General features: G+C 36.5%; 1 protein-coding gene across 1 annotated transcript; it reads left to right on the top strand.

Moving 5' to 3' along the window:
- The first annotated feature begins 11990 nt into the window (after positions 1–11990).
- Positions 11991–18839, top strand: LOC134744650 (uncharacterized). Its single transcript, XM_063678548.1, has 2 exons — positions 11991–12071; positions 17822–18839. The coding sequence occupies exon 2, from the start codon at positions 17841–17843 to the stop codon at positions 18732–18734; it is 894 nt and encodes a 297-aa protein (XP_063534618.1). The 5' UTR covers positions 11991–12071; positions 17822–17840; the 3' UTR covers positions 18735–18839.
- Positions 18840–20201: the final 1362 nt, after the last annotated feature.

Here is a 20201-nt window from a genome sequence, read left to right on the forward strand (position 1 = left end):
TTTGTTTAGAGTTAATTATATCAATAAATTTAACCGTTTTTTTTTAATTGTGTTAATATTTTTTAGCTTTATTTATATTTTGTGTTTATTTTAGTACCGGCAGTAATGAAGCTTCTCTTGCTTGAATTCCTGTCTCACTGAATTCTCTTTTATTAAAGTTTTCGGTACTTTCAGGAATTTTCTTGTTTTCGAGACGAAAATACCTTAGTTTCTAAGTACGCAAAATATTTCTAAGTTCTCGTCGCTGAAACAAAACCAGTGTAAATATGTACCTACCTACCTAAATAAATGTTTTTACTTAGAATTATTTAATTTCGCTTATGTACCCTTGTTGTATGTTTTTTATGTTTATTTTATCAGTAAAGCCTGCCAGCTGAAATGGATTGTTCCCTTATGTTACGGATGTTACATCTCGTTAGGCGAGTCACTCGCTGATACCGCGATCTGCCGCTGCGCTGTGAGAGGTGTACTTAATTTATAGATAGTAACATCATATTAGTCTCGCGCACCAATGAGTCCTCATTGTGTTTTCTTGGGCATGTAAATTGATGAAACACTAATGTACACACCGTCATATCTGCTACTCCTCACTGCGACTAGACGATGCAAGAGCTCGCATGCGAGTTTCATTACATTGCAGTACAAATACAAACAAATACATTTCGGTATCAAAATCGGTCGGCTGAATTAGATCTACGTAACCTCAATAGTCTCAAATATAACTAAAATCGAATGCGAGTTCGCGTGCCGCCCGTCTAAATGAGCCTTTAGGTTCGTTTCTTTCGTCTCGACGAGTCAACTTTTTTTACTAACTAAATACCCAGTCCACACATATTTTTTTATGATGGCGCTAGCCACCCACCGAGGGGTATTTATGAATGTTTACTTTCACAAAACTAGCCACTTCATTATTGATAAGTTCCACAACTCCGACGTTTGTTACTCAAGTAAGTTTCCCCTGTCGCTACGCGTTTTCGTTATTGTAACTAAGTCTGAAGTTTGCGAACTTTTCTGTATAGTTCCCGACATTAGCCAGAATTCGGTTAAGCAAGCTAGTTCCGCGAATACAAAGAAAGACCTGATAAGTAAGATAAAAGTTTGTAATGGCAAATAAATATTACTCAGTGAGGATAAAATACTTACAGTATGGATCGAACGAAGGCGAATAATATAGGACCTTAAAAGCAATCGATTTGAGCTCCTTGTATGTATAGAAAAAGCTAATGGTTTCGAAGAAATCATCGAATTTGTGTTCTCGGTAAACCATGCTATGCTAACCTCACTTTTGGGAATATGTACCGAGAGAGTCACTAGGTTGGTCGAGACTCTTCATTATGAGACCATTCGCTGAAACGACTATCGGGTCCTGTCGAGCCCCACACGGTGGTTATCTCATGAGTCATGAGCCAAGTCAATGCAGTTACCTTATTCGGCTTTCTCTCTGCTTTCACAAGATTCTCGTCATGGAGGATGGTGACGTCGACATTTGACAAGCACAGCCCAGCTCTGCGAATTGTGTGATTTTTATCTCACTTTTGAAACGATAAGATGGGTTTATTAAAAAGGTGTGTACAAGATTTTACTTAAACTGACCCTTTAAGTAAAATCTTGTACACACCTTTTTAATTTTACACCTTTTTAACGCGCATGTTGTATTGGAGGCGTCTATAGGTCACAGCGATGGCTTTAAAAAGAGCTAAGATAGTCGTGGTGCAAAGGATGTCTATTGCCAACCAGCGTGGTAAGGCGACGTGATAGGCACCTTTGCACCCGGCGCAAGTCGCGGGGTTTATTTGGCTAGACGTAGCATATCTCGTGTTTGTTTATTAAAGTTGCGAAATGTATTAATTATAGTAAATTCCACTAAATATTCCTCTTTTTAGTAATAGGTACACCAAACCGAGGAAAAGGGGATTGTAAGCTGTTGAAAGAAAGTCAGAAAAAAAGCTCGTAAAACAATAACAACCTCTGTCATATTATATTATAACATGACACACCCGTTCGCACCTGTGATTCCGGTAAAAACGGTTACAGTTGAAAACAGAGATGGGCAAAATGTAATCGACTAACGATTAACGATTAAGATTAAAAGAATTAATTGCGACTGACGATTGAAAACGACGATTGATCAATCTTAGTTGTATAGAGTGCAACTAATTTAGTTGCAACTAAATTAGTTGCCGATTGATTTCGGACAACTAAATTTTGTAATCGACTAATTAGTTAGACTATTTTCTCACGACTAATGTTAGAAGCAAATTGAATAGAATACCTCGGTATGGCTATGTTGACAGACTGATTAGGACATCTTAACGGATGTTTAAAAATAAAATAGTCATGTATTACTTACGATATTTTGACCGTTTCTAAGGAGTGAGATCTGTTCTCACTATTATTTTGCTACTAAAGTAAGTAAGTTTAATGACCACACGTTGAAAACAAAATAGACCGCGTAGATAATAAACAACATGCAGATGTGTCATTCAATAGAACGTGTTATTTTTAGAAGATGCGTCGGCACTTGCACCAAAATGCAACAAACAACTTCCAGTTCCAGGTAAGTAGGATTATCCCATTGTTTTGTCACCGCGTGACACTAAAAAGAGTTTTACTATTGTCAGAGACAGCAAAATATTGATAGTTTCTATGTCTAAGAATTACTCAGTATCGTATAATTCAAAGTATTAATAATGCACCAACCTACTTTATTGTTTACGATTTGTAAACAATGCAGTTTTTCGCTATTTGTCGTTATTACCAATATATCGTTATAATAATATTATGGCATTATTTGCATTGTCATTCAAGCATTTTAAATTAAACGTGTATACATAATTTTAGCTCAATCGGATGAAGATATCTGCTTCAAAATAAGTCGCAAAATTCTACCCAAACTAACATAGTTACAACATACGAGTACCTCCGTATGTTACATACATACGTACTTGTAGTTACATATTGCAAGCTAAAAAATGCAAAAACGGGCGATTACGTAGTTTTAATATAGATTTAATCGTGAAATTTAGTCGATTGAAACTAAAACTAATTTAGTTGTTAGTCGAACATTCTCACAACTAATTTAATCGCAACTAAATTAATCGCGATTAAAAAATGACGATTGATATTTTTAATCGATTGATTAGTTAACTAAAATATTAATCGATTAATGCCCATCTCTGGTTGAAAACGTATCAAGTTAGTTTACGTAAGTCCCAAGTCCGCAAGCGAGTGGTGAATATCGGTGGAACCTGCCAAGTTTTGTCGCAGGTGGCTTCACAAAAATCGATCGGCATAGTCGGCGAATACATGAATAAACTTGCGCGTATTGGGAAAAGTTTTAGCACTAGTTTATACTAAATGCAGTGTTTCGTATGCAGCTGCTATCATATGCACGACTGAAAAGATAATTAGTAAGCTGCATTTTGATTTTACAATTTGTTACTTTTGATATTTCAGTGCATCTCGCGCACACCGGAATACCGATCATTATGGACTTACTAAATTGATTGACATATTTTTTTTCTATTAAATAGGTATTGGAACACGCCGGACATTAGGTTGGTCTGAAAAGCTATATCTTGAGATAGATCTATAACATCTCCGGAACAACAGTTCGATGGTATTTGTACGCCGACGAATAGGCTAATTCGAACGTGAACTGATATCAGAATAATCTGAATTACGTCATTTAGTTATTGTGCGTCTCTCTTGCGCCAATACATATACGGACTAGTATGAGGGAAATGCACGATAACTGAAAGACATCATAATATGTCATTCTGATAATATATCAGTGTACGTTCCAAGTTACAATTGGACGAAAACTCGGCCCGAGCTATCCAAACTACGTAATGCATACAAATATTACTTCCTGCACTTAAGCATGCTTGACTTTATACAAACTAACAGTCATGGCGAAACTATAAGGGTTCAGTATTCATTATTTTATTGCTTTCATAGGTGCATACATAAGGTGGTATATCAAACAAGATCAGCTATGAGCCCTGCAAGGGCACTGCAATTTACATTATTACTTAGCTTAATAACTAAACTAATAATAGAAATAATTAATAGCAACATTTCAATAATAGCACAATCGGATTAAGTCTAACCTCGAAATCCTTCCAAAGTTATGAAATTTGGTATGTATGTTAATTAAAGGTCTCTTTTTTATGTCCACACTATTTGACATTTGGGGACCTCGAGGAATCGCACCCATCTTGGAAAATGTGTACCATCCTGGAGAAATTTGCGTTTTACTCTAAATATACGTTCTCTATGAAAATATGGCGTAAGGCAACATTAAAGTTTATTAATTTCTACACAAAAAAGTCCTAGATATCTTTGCGAAAAAAATACATCTTGTTATAGAAAATTATAGCTGAATCCAGATTTAGCGCTTATACCCTTTCAGGGGATATTCTCTTAATATGAAACTTGGAGGAATATGAATTCCACTTTTGTCTATACATATTTATACACGTTCTACCCCAATATCAACATTTTACTCGACTGCGACTTAAACAGAAAGTAGGGTTATGGGTTTAAATACTGAAAATCAGTACACCCTGTAGTTCAGGATATTGGACGGATTTTTTAAAATGACATATCGGTAGATTCCTCTTGCCCTTTGCAACCTGTTTACACTTGTTTTATTAAAGAAAAATCAATACAGCCGCCTTGAGAGGACGTCGAATAGTAAATCATTTTTTTACTCCTAGCGCCTAAACTATTGAGTGGATTTCAATAAAATAGACATCAGTAGATCCATAATTGGTACACGAGTGCTATGAATTATAAATTTACTAAAATAAATGGAGGAAAAATGTTTAGGACTTAAAAATGTAATTGCAAAAACAGATTTTAGGTCTTAAATGGGGTTTAAACAATAGTGACAGTAATGACATTTGACACCTACAATTGGCTGCGATTCCTCGAGGTCCCAAAATGTCAAATAGTGTGGACATGAAAAACAGACCTTTAATTAACATACATACCAAATTTCATAACTTTGGAAGGATTTCGAGGTTAGACTTAATCCGATTGTGATATAATAATAATATGAAAACATTAATTGCACCTATATTTACTGACTAATATACATGAGATCTTTATATTTTATTTTTAATTCTAACGTTATCATCGGGCATTAAAGTTATGAAACTTGCTTGATGCTTGAACTTTAATTTAATTACTTAGTCGTCATTATTTTGTAGGTATTGCTCAACTGTGTAGTAAGTTTTGTCCACGAGAAATTGTTTTAAAAAGCCTTATTGATGTGGGATAAGGTCCATTAACTTCTTAGTTGTTCGGATTCTTAGTTGTCCACTAAAAACTGACTTACTTTATAACTTTAAACTTTATAGTCCCAAGTTCTTAAACAGCCTGTAAGTACTTATATTACGAACAAAAGACTTAAGACACTACCTGAATTATACCAAATTCAGTTTTATCAAACGGAGTTAATTGTACTTTGACCGTGACTTTAAAATCGGGTTTTCCCGAAACAGTTTGAAACTCATTAAGTTCTGGGAGTAACTTCGCTACTAAGTTTTTGTCTCCGTTCTTAGGAACAAAATTACGTTTGTCAAGCGGATGCTGAGAAAGCGCCTATTAAGTTTATTTTAAGATGAAAATGATATTTCATAACTTATGAATCTCTCCTGCACCAACATAACAACAGTAAGTAACATGCTCTGTCTGGGCCCTATGGTTGACTGGTAGATAATAACATATTTGGCATTAAGTCCGCCATTTGGACATTGATATATAACAATTTCGTGCAATAAAGTTTAAATAAATAAGTAAATAATGTCTCTTGTTGACCCAATAGTTGACTGGTAGAGAATGTATTTTGGAGTCAAGCAACCTCGGGCAAGCCAGGCTGGTCTAAGCCTGGCCTTTGAGATTAAAATGTACACGGTTTTCCCGGTCCTATTCATTGCCGGACCGTACCGTTCACAGTGTCAATGAAGCTAGAGTAGGAGCGTAAACATGAAGGCGTTCACGGTGTTCCCGGTCCTATTCATTGCCCGGTCCATACCGTTCACAGTGTCAATGAAGCTAGAGTAGGAGCGTAAACATGAAGGCGTTCACGGTGTTCCCGGTCCTATTCATTGCCCGGTCCATACCGTTCACAGTGTCAATGAAGCTAGAGTAGGAGCGTAAACATGAAGGCGTTCACGGTGTTCCCGGTCTTATTCATTGCCCGGACCAGTGTGGTCATGAGTGGCAATTTAAAGTTTAGTGTGCAAACGAAACGGCAGCGCTACGTTTATCTCTGAGTTCAAAATCTAACTAGGTAGGTATAAACTTTTTAAGTGCCTTGTCACCTTGCCGGGAGATAAATTCTTGTTAGCATAATTCTTAACGTAAAGCGTCATAAAATGTTTTTCAGTGCTATCAAGCAATACAAAAGATTTATTCGCCTTTCTTGAGACAAATAATGATTGCCCCCGTAAATATTAACTCAAGGTACCTACCGGTGTGGTCACAGGCGGCGGATTATGAACGGCCACCAGATATGGTGGTTAGCTGCGAATACTCTAATAAGTAGTCCCCGACCAAGCAGCGGCAGGGTCAACGGGGTCTCGTAGGGGGATCATCCTATAAAATACTACAAAAACCCGATGACGGCTCTTTGGCATGGCGAGTAGGTGCCGCCATTAAATAAGCACTCCCCTGAAGTTGGGCTGGTACCGGCGGGAGGACGAGGAAAAAGATTCCAGCACAGAATAAATAATAGTACCGTATGTAAACAGTAATAGTACCGTACAGAAGGAGGAGGACACTTCCCACAAAACCGAAGTTTGACAGTGATTCAGGGACGAATCACGCTGTCCCTTTCTAATGTATGGCACTATCCCCTTCGGCTATTTAGGGTTGCCAAAATTCAAGTCATTATCTGTGGTCGTGCACGCAAAGGGACGTCGCATTGTGTCAACCCTAATAATTGCTCGGAGCAATGCTAAGCCGAACGGAGCTGAGAAAGCCTGAAAGGAGGAGTGTCCCCCCACTGGTTCCGGTTGGGCTCCACCTCCAGTCAGGACATCTAATGGTAGTACTGCGGTGTGGAAGGCAAATGGGGAAACCACCATACAATCATCCCTATTTAGGAGCAATGGGACCTATGTTTTAGTTAAACTAATTTTAAGATAAAAGAAATCTGCTATCAATTATGTACAGTCAAGGTATTGAAAATATGTACACACTACCTGTATCAATAAGGTCGTGTCTACATATTTCTGGCACTTTGTCCGTGTCGATATTTAATGCCTTGCCTGTACTTGGAACTTCGGGCTATTTGTAAATGCTAAAATAGAATTTGTTAATTGATTATTAACGTCAATTAATTTTAATCCTTTACTTCGAGGGGGCTTTTTAGGTATTAACGTTTTATTTCGCAAAAAGCTTTCGTTGCCATTAACGAGATTGAGGGTATTAATTTTGGTCAGCACTTACTAAATACCAATTAGCAAGCTTAAATTTTAACGATGCAATTATTTTGCTAAAGACTACTTGATGTTATGGTACTTGACTAGATCATAATGGAGGAATTCAATTAAATTAACAACTATAATTGTCTGTGTGTCTATTGTCTGTGTGTTTACGAATAAAAACTATTCTATTCTATAAAATTATAAAAATCATAAATTAAATATATGCGATATAATCCGCTGTCAAAGTATTATTTCACAAATTAACAACGTTAAAATAAATATAGGAATGAATAATATATAAAAATAATAACATTTTATCACAGACCAGTACCACTACCTGTAATGAACATGTCCCATCCCTACGCGTCGTTTGGAACGACCAATCACAACGCCGTGAGCACCCGCCCCGCACCTCAAGAGGTTGGATTTCCGAACGAACAAAATGGCCAATATTAGGATTCTATAGGCGGTTTTCTGTGCATTATTTTATGATACAAATTTAAATAAAATATTTACTGACCTACTAAGTAAAGGTCGACTCACGCTTATTAAATAGGCGTCCGACACTTCGATTTCCATGATGGCTGATCGGGTCACGGGTTTCTATAGAAAATAAAGTACCGGACGCCCGGCCCGGGCCCGGACCGTTCTAGCGTGAGTCTTCCTTTATTATATACCTCTTGAATCATTATGGCTTTTTTTATGAGACCCCTCTTCTTCCTCTTTCTTTCCTTTTACCTCTTTATTATGAGATTTAAAAAAACATTAAATAATTTCACGGTTTAGTCACTCGCGCGACATGTTTCGGAGAGCCTAGGTCTCCTTTCTCAAGCACTAATAGTGCGAGCAGCGTTCACGACGACCGTGTATTGCGTCTAAACCGTGAAATTATTTGATGTTAGTATCTCTCACAACAGTTTAAATTCGGGTTTAAAAAACATCATCACTTGTTTCTATATGTACAGTTTGATAATTAGGTACAATTATTTACACAGCTGTAAACATTTCAATACTACGGCATTTTTCATTCATTGTGTTTTGAAATGTGAAACCTCGTACTCAGAAAAACCCTATTAATAACTCACTGTTGTTATTATCAAGTTTCACAATAAGTTGGCTTTGTGGGTTTTCGGGAATTCGTTGTTGGCAGAAAAGTCAGGCAAGTTATAATTGGCCAAGTTGGATGGGCTGTAGTCAAGTTAATGACTGAAATAGTATCAATCGATCATGTTTATTTTTAGGATCAAATTTCTATACGGGACCCATTGCATTAAAGCAATACAAAAGTCAGAAATGATAGTCAAAGTCCGACAGTCGTACTTCACTCGCGAAACGCTCCTAACAAAATGATAAGTGAACGTGACGTCAAGGTCACTGAGGGCCCATTTTGAATGTATGGATTGCGTTTTTGTCGGTGAAATATTGCGTTTATGTATATAGTTGTTATACAATCTTTTTTGGATAAAATGTAAGGAATCGAATGGTACCCTTACTTTTTTCCTTTTTGGAAGTTAAAAAATTATTGTTTGCAGAAATCGCGAAGCGTCTGGTTGACGTAGCTGGTGACCGAAGAGCTGGCGGCTTTCTCGCACAACGTATCAGCATTGCGATACAGCGGGGAAATGCCGCCAGCATCCTTGGTAGAATGCCTCAAGGGCCTATTTTAGTTTTAAGCTAGTTATTAATTTCGTTTACGTAGTACCACTGTATATATCTTGTATAAAAATTTTGAAACTTTCAAGTCCTGTATTTTTGTATTATTTCCATAAGTATCTTATTTTAGTATCTACATTATTGTGATGAATTGCTCATTTCCTATCTATGTTACTAGATTTTGTTATATAATTCAACATCATCCCTATACTCGTAATACTCGTATCGGTCTATAACACAGATTTAATATATACGCTAGATGACGCAAATACCACAATTTGTATTGAAACCAAGCGTGCCGATTTTTTCATACAAAATTAACGCATAATATAATTTTAAAATTACTTATCTGTGATAGGAAATATGTTCTTGCCTTTGGGTGCTCGCAATTTTTGGGCTGTTGGAGTTAATTATCATGCAACGAAGCATTTTTTAAGTTTTCACGGCCATCCGGCTGCAACAACCGGCGGCGTGGACTGTAAAGAGCGACGGTCAACCTCGACGTTTGGTCGGGGTTCAGACACGCGAAGTAGATGCATTTGTGTCTTCTATGGTATATTTATTTATGTGGTCTATAATGTATTTGTAATATTCCGTTCTATGTTTTACTTTTAACTAACACGTTTCACTATGGAGTAATTTTACGAAATAGGCAGTCATTTGCAATTTTACCTTCCACATGGCACTTTAATACTTTATTCCTATTAAGGAAAGTTGGATATAATTAGGAATATGGTAGAGTCCGTGCGGATAATGAAGTCATGGAATATAAGGGAACCAATACATTCTAAGACATAATTAGGAATAAGGTAGAGTCTGTGCGAAAAGAGTAGAACCGTGGAATACAATATAAGGGAACCAATATTATATATTCTAAGACTCTTCTCTTTCCGCACAGACTCTATAGACAGTGGTCTTTTAGATATTTATTGTTTCTCAAGCTAGACAATTAGGCCAATTAGAAAGTAGGTACACTGGCATCAGAATGATATTTAACGGATGTCATTTAGTTATCGTGCATTTCGCTCGTACTTACGTATATGAATTGGCGTGGGCGAGACGCACGGTAACTAAATAACATCATTCAGATATCATTCTTATTTCACTGTACCTTCGAATTGGCCTGAATATTTGGCACGGAAGGAAATGTTAAGTCAGCCTACTGTATGTTATTACAATGATGGTCAAGGAAATAAATTATTAGCTGCACAACCGTAAGTACTTATGGTTTATTTTTAGGGTTCCGTACCCAAAGGGTAAAAACGGGACCCTATTACTAAGACTCCGCTGTCCGTCTGTCTGCCTGTCACCAGACCGTCTCATGAACCGTGATAGTGGCAGTTGGAATTTTCACAGATGATGTATTTCTGTTGCCGCTATAACAACAAAAACTAAAAAGTACGGAACCCTCGGTGCGCGAGTCCGACTCGCACTTGGCCGGTTTTTAATGTCGTTCACGTTCGTCATCAATAGTCGCTATTATAAAAAAAAACTTTCAACTGTGTACTTGGCACTTCTCAGCAGGGTATGACATTCTGTCAATAGAATTCAAAGACTGGAAGCCTGCGGCGCTAGAACGCGGGTATTTCGTTTATTTTCAACCGGAATTTCAACTCTCTAGGTGCTGTAGCTCGAAATCGCATAGTTTAGGAGCAAATGGAAGAATGCCTTTTGGCAGCTGAGAACTTTTGTGTTGTAGAAATGGGAAAGCGGGTTAGGAATAGCGGATTGGTAGAAATACACACAAAGGACACCTGTCCAAACAGCTACCAAATATATTATGTTGTCGTAACTGTTTTGTTTAGGTACTTTAACGTTATGAAATATACTATTGTAAATGCCATGAGATGAGACAGAGCACATGTGAGCCTAATTGCAGAAGAAATCAGCCCTGTAAATAACCGCTCCCGTCCCCCTCCCGTACTTAGATTAGAACGAAAATCCCACCTACATAATAACACCTATAAGATAAGATAAGATAAGATAAGATAAGATAATCTTTATTGGTACAATACAGGTACACGTCAAATACAATTTTGTACAATAAACATAGAGATGACACAATTACAGAGTATTTCGACAGAAAATATACACAACATTGTAATGTCATCAATTCATAATTAATAGAATACAACCAATATATAGGTACATACCTACAAAAAGTAGTAGTGTGACCCAAACTCCATACATTTTACAGAAATAATAATCTACAAGTATAAATACTACATTAAAAGAGTTACGTTACTAAAAAAAGGAAAAAATTAAATACCACGTGCGACTTAAAACACCACAGCGTTATCGGCCCGAGATATCCGCGTTTTGTTGAAATAAAATAATGATAACTATAGCATAAAAATAAGGAGAATATGCATTGAATGCTCAAAATTTAATTCTTAATAGTTGAACCAACCTTTAAAGCAACATATGAATTCCAAACATGCAAGGACAAGATCAAACGGTATTGAAGATCTCACAAAAGTAACAAAAGAAACAGGTGGCAACGCTATTTTCTAACCGGTAGAGACCTGACCAAATGACCACATATTATTATTTTCACGAGAGTAAAGGCGAATGAATTCTTTCTGTTCCATTATAACTTGTTTAAATCTATAAGAACTATACGTAAACGGCGTATTCGGAGAGCGCACGTATACCTGGTTACTCAGCTTTATATGCACCCGCATTCGGCAAGCGATTAAAATTATACCTGCTCTCGCGCACTAATCCCTCTGCCCTCGGTTATACCACCTTAATTCCTTTAATTAGGGTTCAAAATTACCTGGCAACTCATTCGCGGTTGGCAATCCCAACTTGGCAGTACAATGCATGGTGATTAACAGCATTTTTAACACTTGCATTGCTATGTCAATGTGGTCTTAGCATTCAGTTATCGTTCGGACGTCGGTGGTGAAAGTACTGTGACATTTGTGTAGTGAATCAATGGCCTGTATTCTGTGACTTGGGATCTTATATTAGCAGGTGGGTTATAATTTATTAATCTATAAAGTATCTCTACCAGTTAATTACAGGCCCAATACAAAGAAAAGCTGGTGCACAAGATAGGTTTATGTTGTCTTATTAGTGAAATGAAATATCCATGTAATACTTTCTTGTTTAATTGGTTCAACGACAATTGCGACTTTTAAAACCCGATTCACCGCAATCCGGTCTTTTTATAGATTTTAACGAAGTGCATTAACTTCGTATGTTTTTGGGGTTAACCGGTTAAACCGTTAACCCAGTGTCAAATTGTACTGGTAAACGTAACTCCAGGTTTAACCGGTTAACCCAGGGTTAGTGAATCGTGCAAGTGGCCCTAAGTGTTTTGAAATTTGAGACGACAGCTATTATATAAATTGTTTATGTTTGAACACGGATTGATTGCAACTTCTGGTAAATATAATGGTTACCTAAATGTTAGAGTCCTTACCAGTAACTTAACCCATTTATTACATATTACTGTAATTCTAGTATTTCTAGTTACGTCTGTTGTCCTGAAAGGAAAAACACAGTTGAACGTTAGCGGTAGGATATTACTATACATAAATTAACGTTATTACTAAGCTTAAATGGAGTTGGACAAGACACGATGCCAGGCAGAGTGATGGCAGGTGAACCAAAATGTTGATGGATTGGTGGCCGCTTTCGGATGAAAGAAGCGCCATGTCCGTTGGCTCGTTGGGTGGATGTTCGAAAAATTGCGGGGCACTTTTGAATGAGACTAGCCCAGAGGGCCTACCGCGAACCACGTTCGACGTGTTGCCTCTCTGTCGCACTTGTAAATTCGTATAGTGTGACAGGGAGGTAACACGTCGAACGTGGTTTGCGGTAGGCCCTCAGGACCGGGATAAGTGGCGTACACGAAGAGAGGCCTATGCTTAGCAGTGGGCGACTGTAAGCTAAAATGATAATGATGAAATTAACGTAAAAGATGGAAGTGTAATTTTTCTTCTAAGTGCCGGATGGTCGTATTTCCCTAGATTTTCAGTGATTTTAGACTTTGTCAGTAAGTAACGTTTGAAATTCAATAGAAGTACCTCATGGCAATTCACTAAAGAAATTTAATGCACGCGCACACTATAGAATAATTACCGAATATGGTAGTATTTCAAGAAGGTCCATAACTTCTGTGTTGCCTGATGGGGCCTAGCCAAGATGACAATCGTTTGCACCGTAGCGAACGAAACGCCTCTCTTTCTATCGCATTAATATGGAAGAGTGATAAAGACTGTCATCTTAGCCTGCCTCCTGATATGGTAATATGGGAATACCTCAAAAGAGTCATGTTCTATAATTAAGAGTTCCCGGCAAGCTCGGCCGAATTTTACCTTCCATACAAAAGGAGTTTCGTTCTCATTTTAAAACTACGTGTAGGATTGTAATGAAACTTTGCACATACATTAATATGAGGTATATCTAGGTCTGTAATTAGCTCCAGCTCCAGTTTACAAAACAAACGAAATAGAGCAAAAACAAGTTTGGTATGAAAAGCTTAAATTTACTGTATTTTTTTTACTATGCTGGTATCTGAAGCTACATAAACTAATTACAGACATTAGATATACATACCTTATCCTGTTGTAAGTACAAAGTTTCAGAGCAAACTAGCTACTTATTTTATGAGAGCGTAATTACGTTTGTATAGAGAATCGAGCTTGCCGGGGACCCTTAAGGTAAATTCTTCGCGCATCTCAATTTAACAGATGTTTTACTTTTGAGTATATGTATTTTGTATTGTGGAATTTCGAGAATTTAGTTGCATTGTATTCAAGTTCGGTGATCTTCACAAGATGTATCTGCACATCAAATTGTATATATGTTTATCTATATAGAGTTCTCGTATATATAATTTTATATATTTTTCGTTACATGCAATTCTTCAAAGGCTTATCGGTTCTCCGATTTCTAGGTATAGTATAGTAAATAATAAACTTCGTATAAAATATCGTAAAGTTATCGGAACAATAAATATAATTTTAGAATCAACTTCATTTAATTGATGATAACGTCATAATACCACGTGGTATATAACTAAAATTCCTCAGGTGGGTAAATTCAAAAATGTAATGCAAACAACTCTAAAGACTCGACTACGCAAAGTACGGAACCCTAAGAATCTTACAGCAAATCAATTTTACTTACGATTTTGTTAATTAATAACTTACGTAACATTCAGATACCCACCTTACCAAATTATAACTATGGGTCTATTGAAATTGTACTTTTTTTTCAGATTTTTTTTCTTACGGATTTCACAGTTCACTAAATTAGGCCCCCTAAGATGTTTCAAAACTAAATAACTAATTAACTGCCTTCCTTAATTAACTAAATCATGAATTATTTAATGTAATTAAGGTTCACTACTGAGAAAGTAATAATCTAATAATAGGTAATGGATCTAGGTTTAATTCATACGGTAATTAATTTGCCTTATTTATCGTATGAACTTTAGCTAGATCCAACCTTGGTATGCGGATTTTAATATAATATTTATTTATTTATTAGATGTTTCACTATTCTACAGAGACTAATGTAGATTTGATAGGTACATGGTACATGTATTTTAAATTTTATTTTATTTTTCTACTGTTTCCATTTAACTTTGTCTATTGCTACGATAATTGAGTTGAACCTGTTTCCTCTATATTCATTATGTAGTTTCTTATATCTATTTTGGCTGTAAGGTTTTGGTCGTTTTCCCCCGCGGGGACCAGCCGGCTTGAGGAAGGTTTTGCCTTGGGAGGGCTTGAAGGGATTTTAATATATGCACATTATCAAATACGGTAAAACATGATTTTACAATGTAGACTTGTCGCGCTTTAGAAAATAAAAGAAGAAACTAAAAAATATTTGTTTCCAAATAAAGGTTGACTCACGTCTCACGTTAGACCGGGCCGGGGCCGGGCCGGAGTTTCCGGCGCTTCGTTTTCTATGGAAAGCACCACGTGATCACCGATCAGCCGTGACGCCTAGGGCCCGGGCCCGATCCGGTCTAGTGTGAGTCATCCTTAAATATTAAGTGTAAACGGTCAAAAATAAAAACAGATATTTTCTAACAATTGTAGCTTGTTTAACAACGAGTATTTCTAGGTATTGGCAATAAAGTGTATCAGAAAGTTGCGATTGTTGTTGGAAAATTGTGAAATGGTTCATCTAAACTTTGTAGAAATACTAGCTTTACTATACAATAGCAATAGCGCTTTTACCATTTAAAATAAAAGTCAAACTAGTTCAAAACTTTGAAATACCTACATAAATAAAATATTTGCTGTAAATATTGCGCTTCAATGTCTATGATAATCATTTCATCATCAATAAATGCTGAAATTGTGGTCTCAAACGCAGGGACCGGCCCGCTATCCCTTATCGGGGTTTTATAAGGGTATTGCATAAGGCTTAAGTCACCATACCCTTTGCCAGACGAAACCCTTTGTTTTGCTTTTAAAAAACCCTTATATAAAGCTACCGCATTTGAGTAATCGGCAGCCCAAATACCCTTACGAAACCCTTATCATCCGCTCACCAACACCTTGCATATTGCTTATAAGGGTTAACCTTATAAAGGGCTTCCCTTTTAGCATATAAGCGTGCTAATTTAAGTCGTCTACCTTGTAAAGCACACATTACTTCGAATCCGAGCGATCGTCGACGGCGACGGCGGCGTTCTTTGACTAGGCACGTATTTTCTTTCCTTTTCATACACTACCGTAGATATATACTAATCCTGTCTCTTTCACGCAAAGGGAAACCTTTATAAAAAGCGCTTAAAGATAAGGGTAACCCTTATTAAGAGCTAGCCTTATTTTTGATTAGCTTTTCGGTAAGGGTTAGTCAAAGGTAAGGGTATGAATGGGCTTGCAGTTCAAAAGGGAAAGTCTTTCAATGTGTTAGCCGTGTTTAAGTGTCGCCCATTGAAAGGGTTTTAGGGTTTAGGTTTAGGTTTTATCGCAGGTCCCTGCTCAAACGCAAATCACCCATGTACGTTCTTACACCATAATTTGCCATTCTCATCTAAACCAAAAGGGTACTTAATGTTGGTAGTCAATAAGGCGCTATTTCCGTATATCTAGCTTCAATTTGAAATCAACCTTATCGACAAACGATAATGTGATACCTTTTTGTTGTAAACCTCAAATTTTATTAAGCAGGATGATTGGGGAGTAACATTTTACTACCAATCATCCTGCTTTTACGATTGGACAATCGAATATATATATAAAAAGGCGACTTATGTGCGAACATAAATCGAGATGAAGTTTCCCACGTAACAACGGGCAATTGAAACAAGATCAGTCAGGTGATGAGACGGGAAGCCATTTCCTTTTATGGCATACGTGTTTGAAAAATAAGTTTTTGTTAGTGTTTCAGTTGTGGATCCCACGGTTTAACTCAACTTGTTTGTCAACTCGTTACTTTTAGACGGAATAATTTATCTTTAGCTATGTACTTAATAGGTTCTCAGGCCCGGCTTCATCAAACCGGCGAAGTAAGTGTATTGTATACCTACATGGGATGGCCCCTTTAAAAATATATTTTTTAATTTTAAGTTTTAAACTTGTTCCCATTCAAATATATTTATAGTTTTTGAGATAAATGATTCTAACATATGGGAAGACAGACAGACGGACGGACATGACGATTCCGTTTTTGCCAATTTGGCTACGAAACCCAAAAACTTTATTATATCACTCGGATTAATCAATTTCCGTTGCGAATTAAATTGAGCAATTCCAATTAGATTAGTTATTTATTACCTATCCCTTAAGTTCGTGCATAATCGCATTAGTATAGTATGCTACTTTTGATAACGTTTTATTAGCAAACATTTCAGGAAATTATTACCTAAATGTTAAGTGTAAAGCACATTGCACACCCCAACTTCAAAAGCGAGATAATGTAGAAAATGGCAAATACATATCTACAAACCAGAAGCAATTTTTATTGTAGCAAGAGTAAAAATTGCTTATGGTTTTTTGGCAGTATTTGACCGAAATTCATGTAAAAAAATTTGTTCCTTATGACCTCAGGAACGCGTCGTTAAAATCTGACGGGTTACTCGTGGTCGTGCCCACGGATATAATACATATAACCAGTAGAAATGGGTGAATATTTATACATAGTGTATTTTATTATCCCAAAACAAGTAAATATTTGAACTAATTGTCACAGTAATCGGTACTAACTTTACAGGGTCATTGTTTAATTTCACATTGCAATGGCTCTATATTTCCTTGTATCAACACTGTATTGTCACTGTGGGGATGTGATATAAAACTAGCCCATATTTTATTTCGATTACAATGCCAGATAACAATAAGATCATATTATGGTTCTGATGCCGGTGTACACTTAGATATAACAAACTTATACTTGTGTAACTGTAAGCTATGCATTATGTTATAATCGACTAAAAGTTCCAGAGTAATTGTTATTATGTAGTAGCATCACATATGAAATAAATTATGCTGATAATTGAATTAACAAATAATGATAATGAATTGTAATTTTATTATTCACTTATACCATATTCGACTGGCAATCAATAAATACTACGTCGAAACGTAAATGGGAAAAACGATTAGTGTTTTTTCTTAATTCATAGATAAAATAAGTTCCCGAATTGTCTCTCATTAACAAATTATTGCACAAGAATAAAGTAGTTAAGTTCCATTACGGCTTTGCTGTTGCACCATAATGACCACGCTGATTGACCGTTTTTATTGTTACAGATCTAATTTGGGAATTGCAATGTTCCCAAACAAAGAAAACATCATGCAACCAGCAACGCTACATGAAGCCATCAACATCATTAAATTCTTAACAACATCACACAAGCAAGAAATAGCAAAACTAAAGGAGTCTCTGCAAAAGCAAGCAGCCCTAATAAAGAAATTAGAAGCAAATAGAAAAAAGGAACTTGAATTTTTGTCAAGTGAACTTCAAAACTATGAGGCGAACTTGGCGATAAGCCAAGAAACAGTTACAAAACAAATAGCAGAGAAAGATGATATTATACACAAGCAGACGGAAGTCATCGAGGAGCTTAATAGAAAGTTAAAACTCCACGAGCAACCAAGTTTACCAGAAATAAACATCGTTGCACCTGTCGATTCGAATTCTGACTCGGGAGTAGCAATGGATGAAAGCAATTTAAAGTCTGACACAAACAAAATCGAAGCTAAAACAACGAGAAAATATAGCAGAAGATTTGCTGAATCAATAAGTTTCTTAAGAAGAGTAGATTTTTCACCTATGAAATATAAACCATGCAATCGCGAGTGCACTAAAAAGAAAGATGAAAAGAAGTCAACCAGTCTAGATATCCCGTACACAGATAAAGGGTTGACTAGACAACTTAGTAGTGAAAGAGTTATGAGCGATGATGACTCTTACTTGTCGGCTGATCCAGTGCTTTCAGATAGTCTGATAGAACCATTAGTAATTAGGCCAAAGAAAATGGATGATAGTATGAATAACCATTTCTCTGATGACGGCAGCGAAGACACCAGTGAAGAAGTTTTCGATAGAGTTATGACAAGAAGCAGCGTCAGACGATCAGTGAAGGCGAATCCGAAATATAAGAAAATCAATCGAACGAAATCGAAACTTTTAGAGCAAGTAAAAGTTAACATTATTGATTAATACGTAAACTAAGTTTAATCGGTACAATACGTACACATTATTGTAAAGCTGGACGAAAACTGAAATTTGTATCATTAGATGGAATAAAGTTTTGATACTCTCTTTACAGAACATAATTGTTTTGCAATAGCCCAAACTTTATATTTTCAGAAAAAAAAATTGTACAATCGATATATATTATTCACTATCATTCACCTATACCTATAAAAAAATCGTTTTATTAATGAGCCGGTAACTTTGCCGATTGTTCACATGCTGTCGGTATTTTTAATGCAGTTGAAGGCTTCAAATGTAAAAAATTGTGTGCCATAGGCCACTAGTCTTCAAGACCAATGAAGACCGGTTGTATTTAATGTCAATGTAAGTATTTGATTTTTGAACATACCTTAAAGCTGCGAGGTTGATAAAATTTCACCTAAAACTAAATACCTAATAAATAAATTGAAAAATTGTGTCTAATTGAATTATAAACATACCAGTATATAGGTACTCAGTTACTTTTGAAATATTCGACGCCAATTAAGATATTATAGAAATTCGTGGGCGCGATTTTTCCGTCCACGTAATATAGTTAGTATTTACTTCTATTTAAGTTCTCATTCACAGCAAAGAACAAAGTGTATTCATTTTGTATTGGAAATGGGGGGCTTGGAACTAAAAGTGTTAAAGAGGCACACATGACACATGTAGATAAAGCCTGACCAGTAAATATAATATGATCATTGTCAATATGGCACTGTTATTTTCATGTATAGAGTGACAGTTCAGTATAGTATGAAAAAATTAGTTCCAGTGAAATTCCGCAACATGGCGCGTGATCTGGAGGCACGGCCGTGCCCCCGCCAAGACGAGACAAAGGGAAAGGGCAGCCTATCTTTTCTCGGCACGTTTCGTCGTATTCATATATTCCTGGTCAGGTTTTACCTAATAAAGGCGAACCACAGACAGTAAACATTTCACGTCGCATCTAGGTAAACTGAAGCAGTAAAATGAATCATAGCATGTGCGGTAACAAAAATAAATAACACGCCTATGCACATACTCCTGGCGCGCGAAAAATATTGGTGCAAAATATGGAATCATTTTTCGCAAGCTCGGATGCACTTATCAATAAAAAAAGGTTTGGAATATAGTTGCATTGTTAACACACCTTACAGTAGTATTTTTCCTTTTTAGGGTTCCGTACCCAAAGGGTAAAAATGGGACCCTATTACTAAGACTCCACTGTCCGTCTGTCTGTCTGTCACCAGGCTGATGAGATACAGCCTGAACCGTGATAGACAGTTGAAATTTTCACAGATGATGTATTTCTGTTGCCGCTACAACAACAAATACTAAAAATAGAATAAAATTAATATTTAAGTGGGGCTCCCATACAACAAACGTGTTTTTTTTGCCGTTTTTGCGTAATGGTACGGAAACCTTCGTGCTCGAGTCCGACTCGCCCTTGGCCGGTTTTTTTGCCAT

The sequence above is a fragment of the Cydia strobilella genome, chromosome 10 (genome assembly GCF_947568885.1).
Source record: "Cydia strobilella chromosome 10, ilCydStro3.1, whole genome shotgun sequence".
NCBI classification, from domain to species: Eukaryota; Metazoa; Arthropoda; class Insecta; order Lepidoptera; family Tortricidae; genus Cydia; species Cydia strobilella.

Coding starts and splice junctions, on each gene's coding strand:
- LOC134744650 (XM_063678548.1), top strand. CDS start 17,841: ATGTTCCCAAACAAAGAAAACATCATGCAACCAGCAACGCTACATGAA.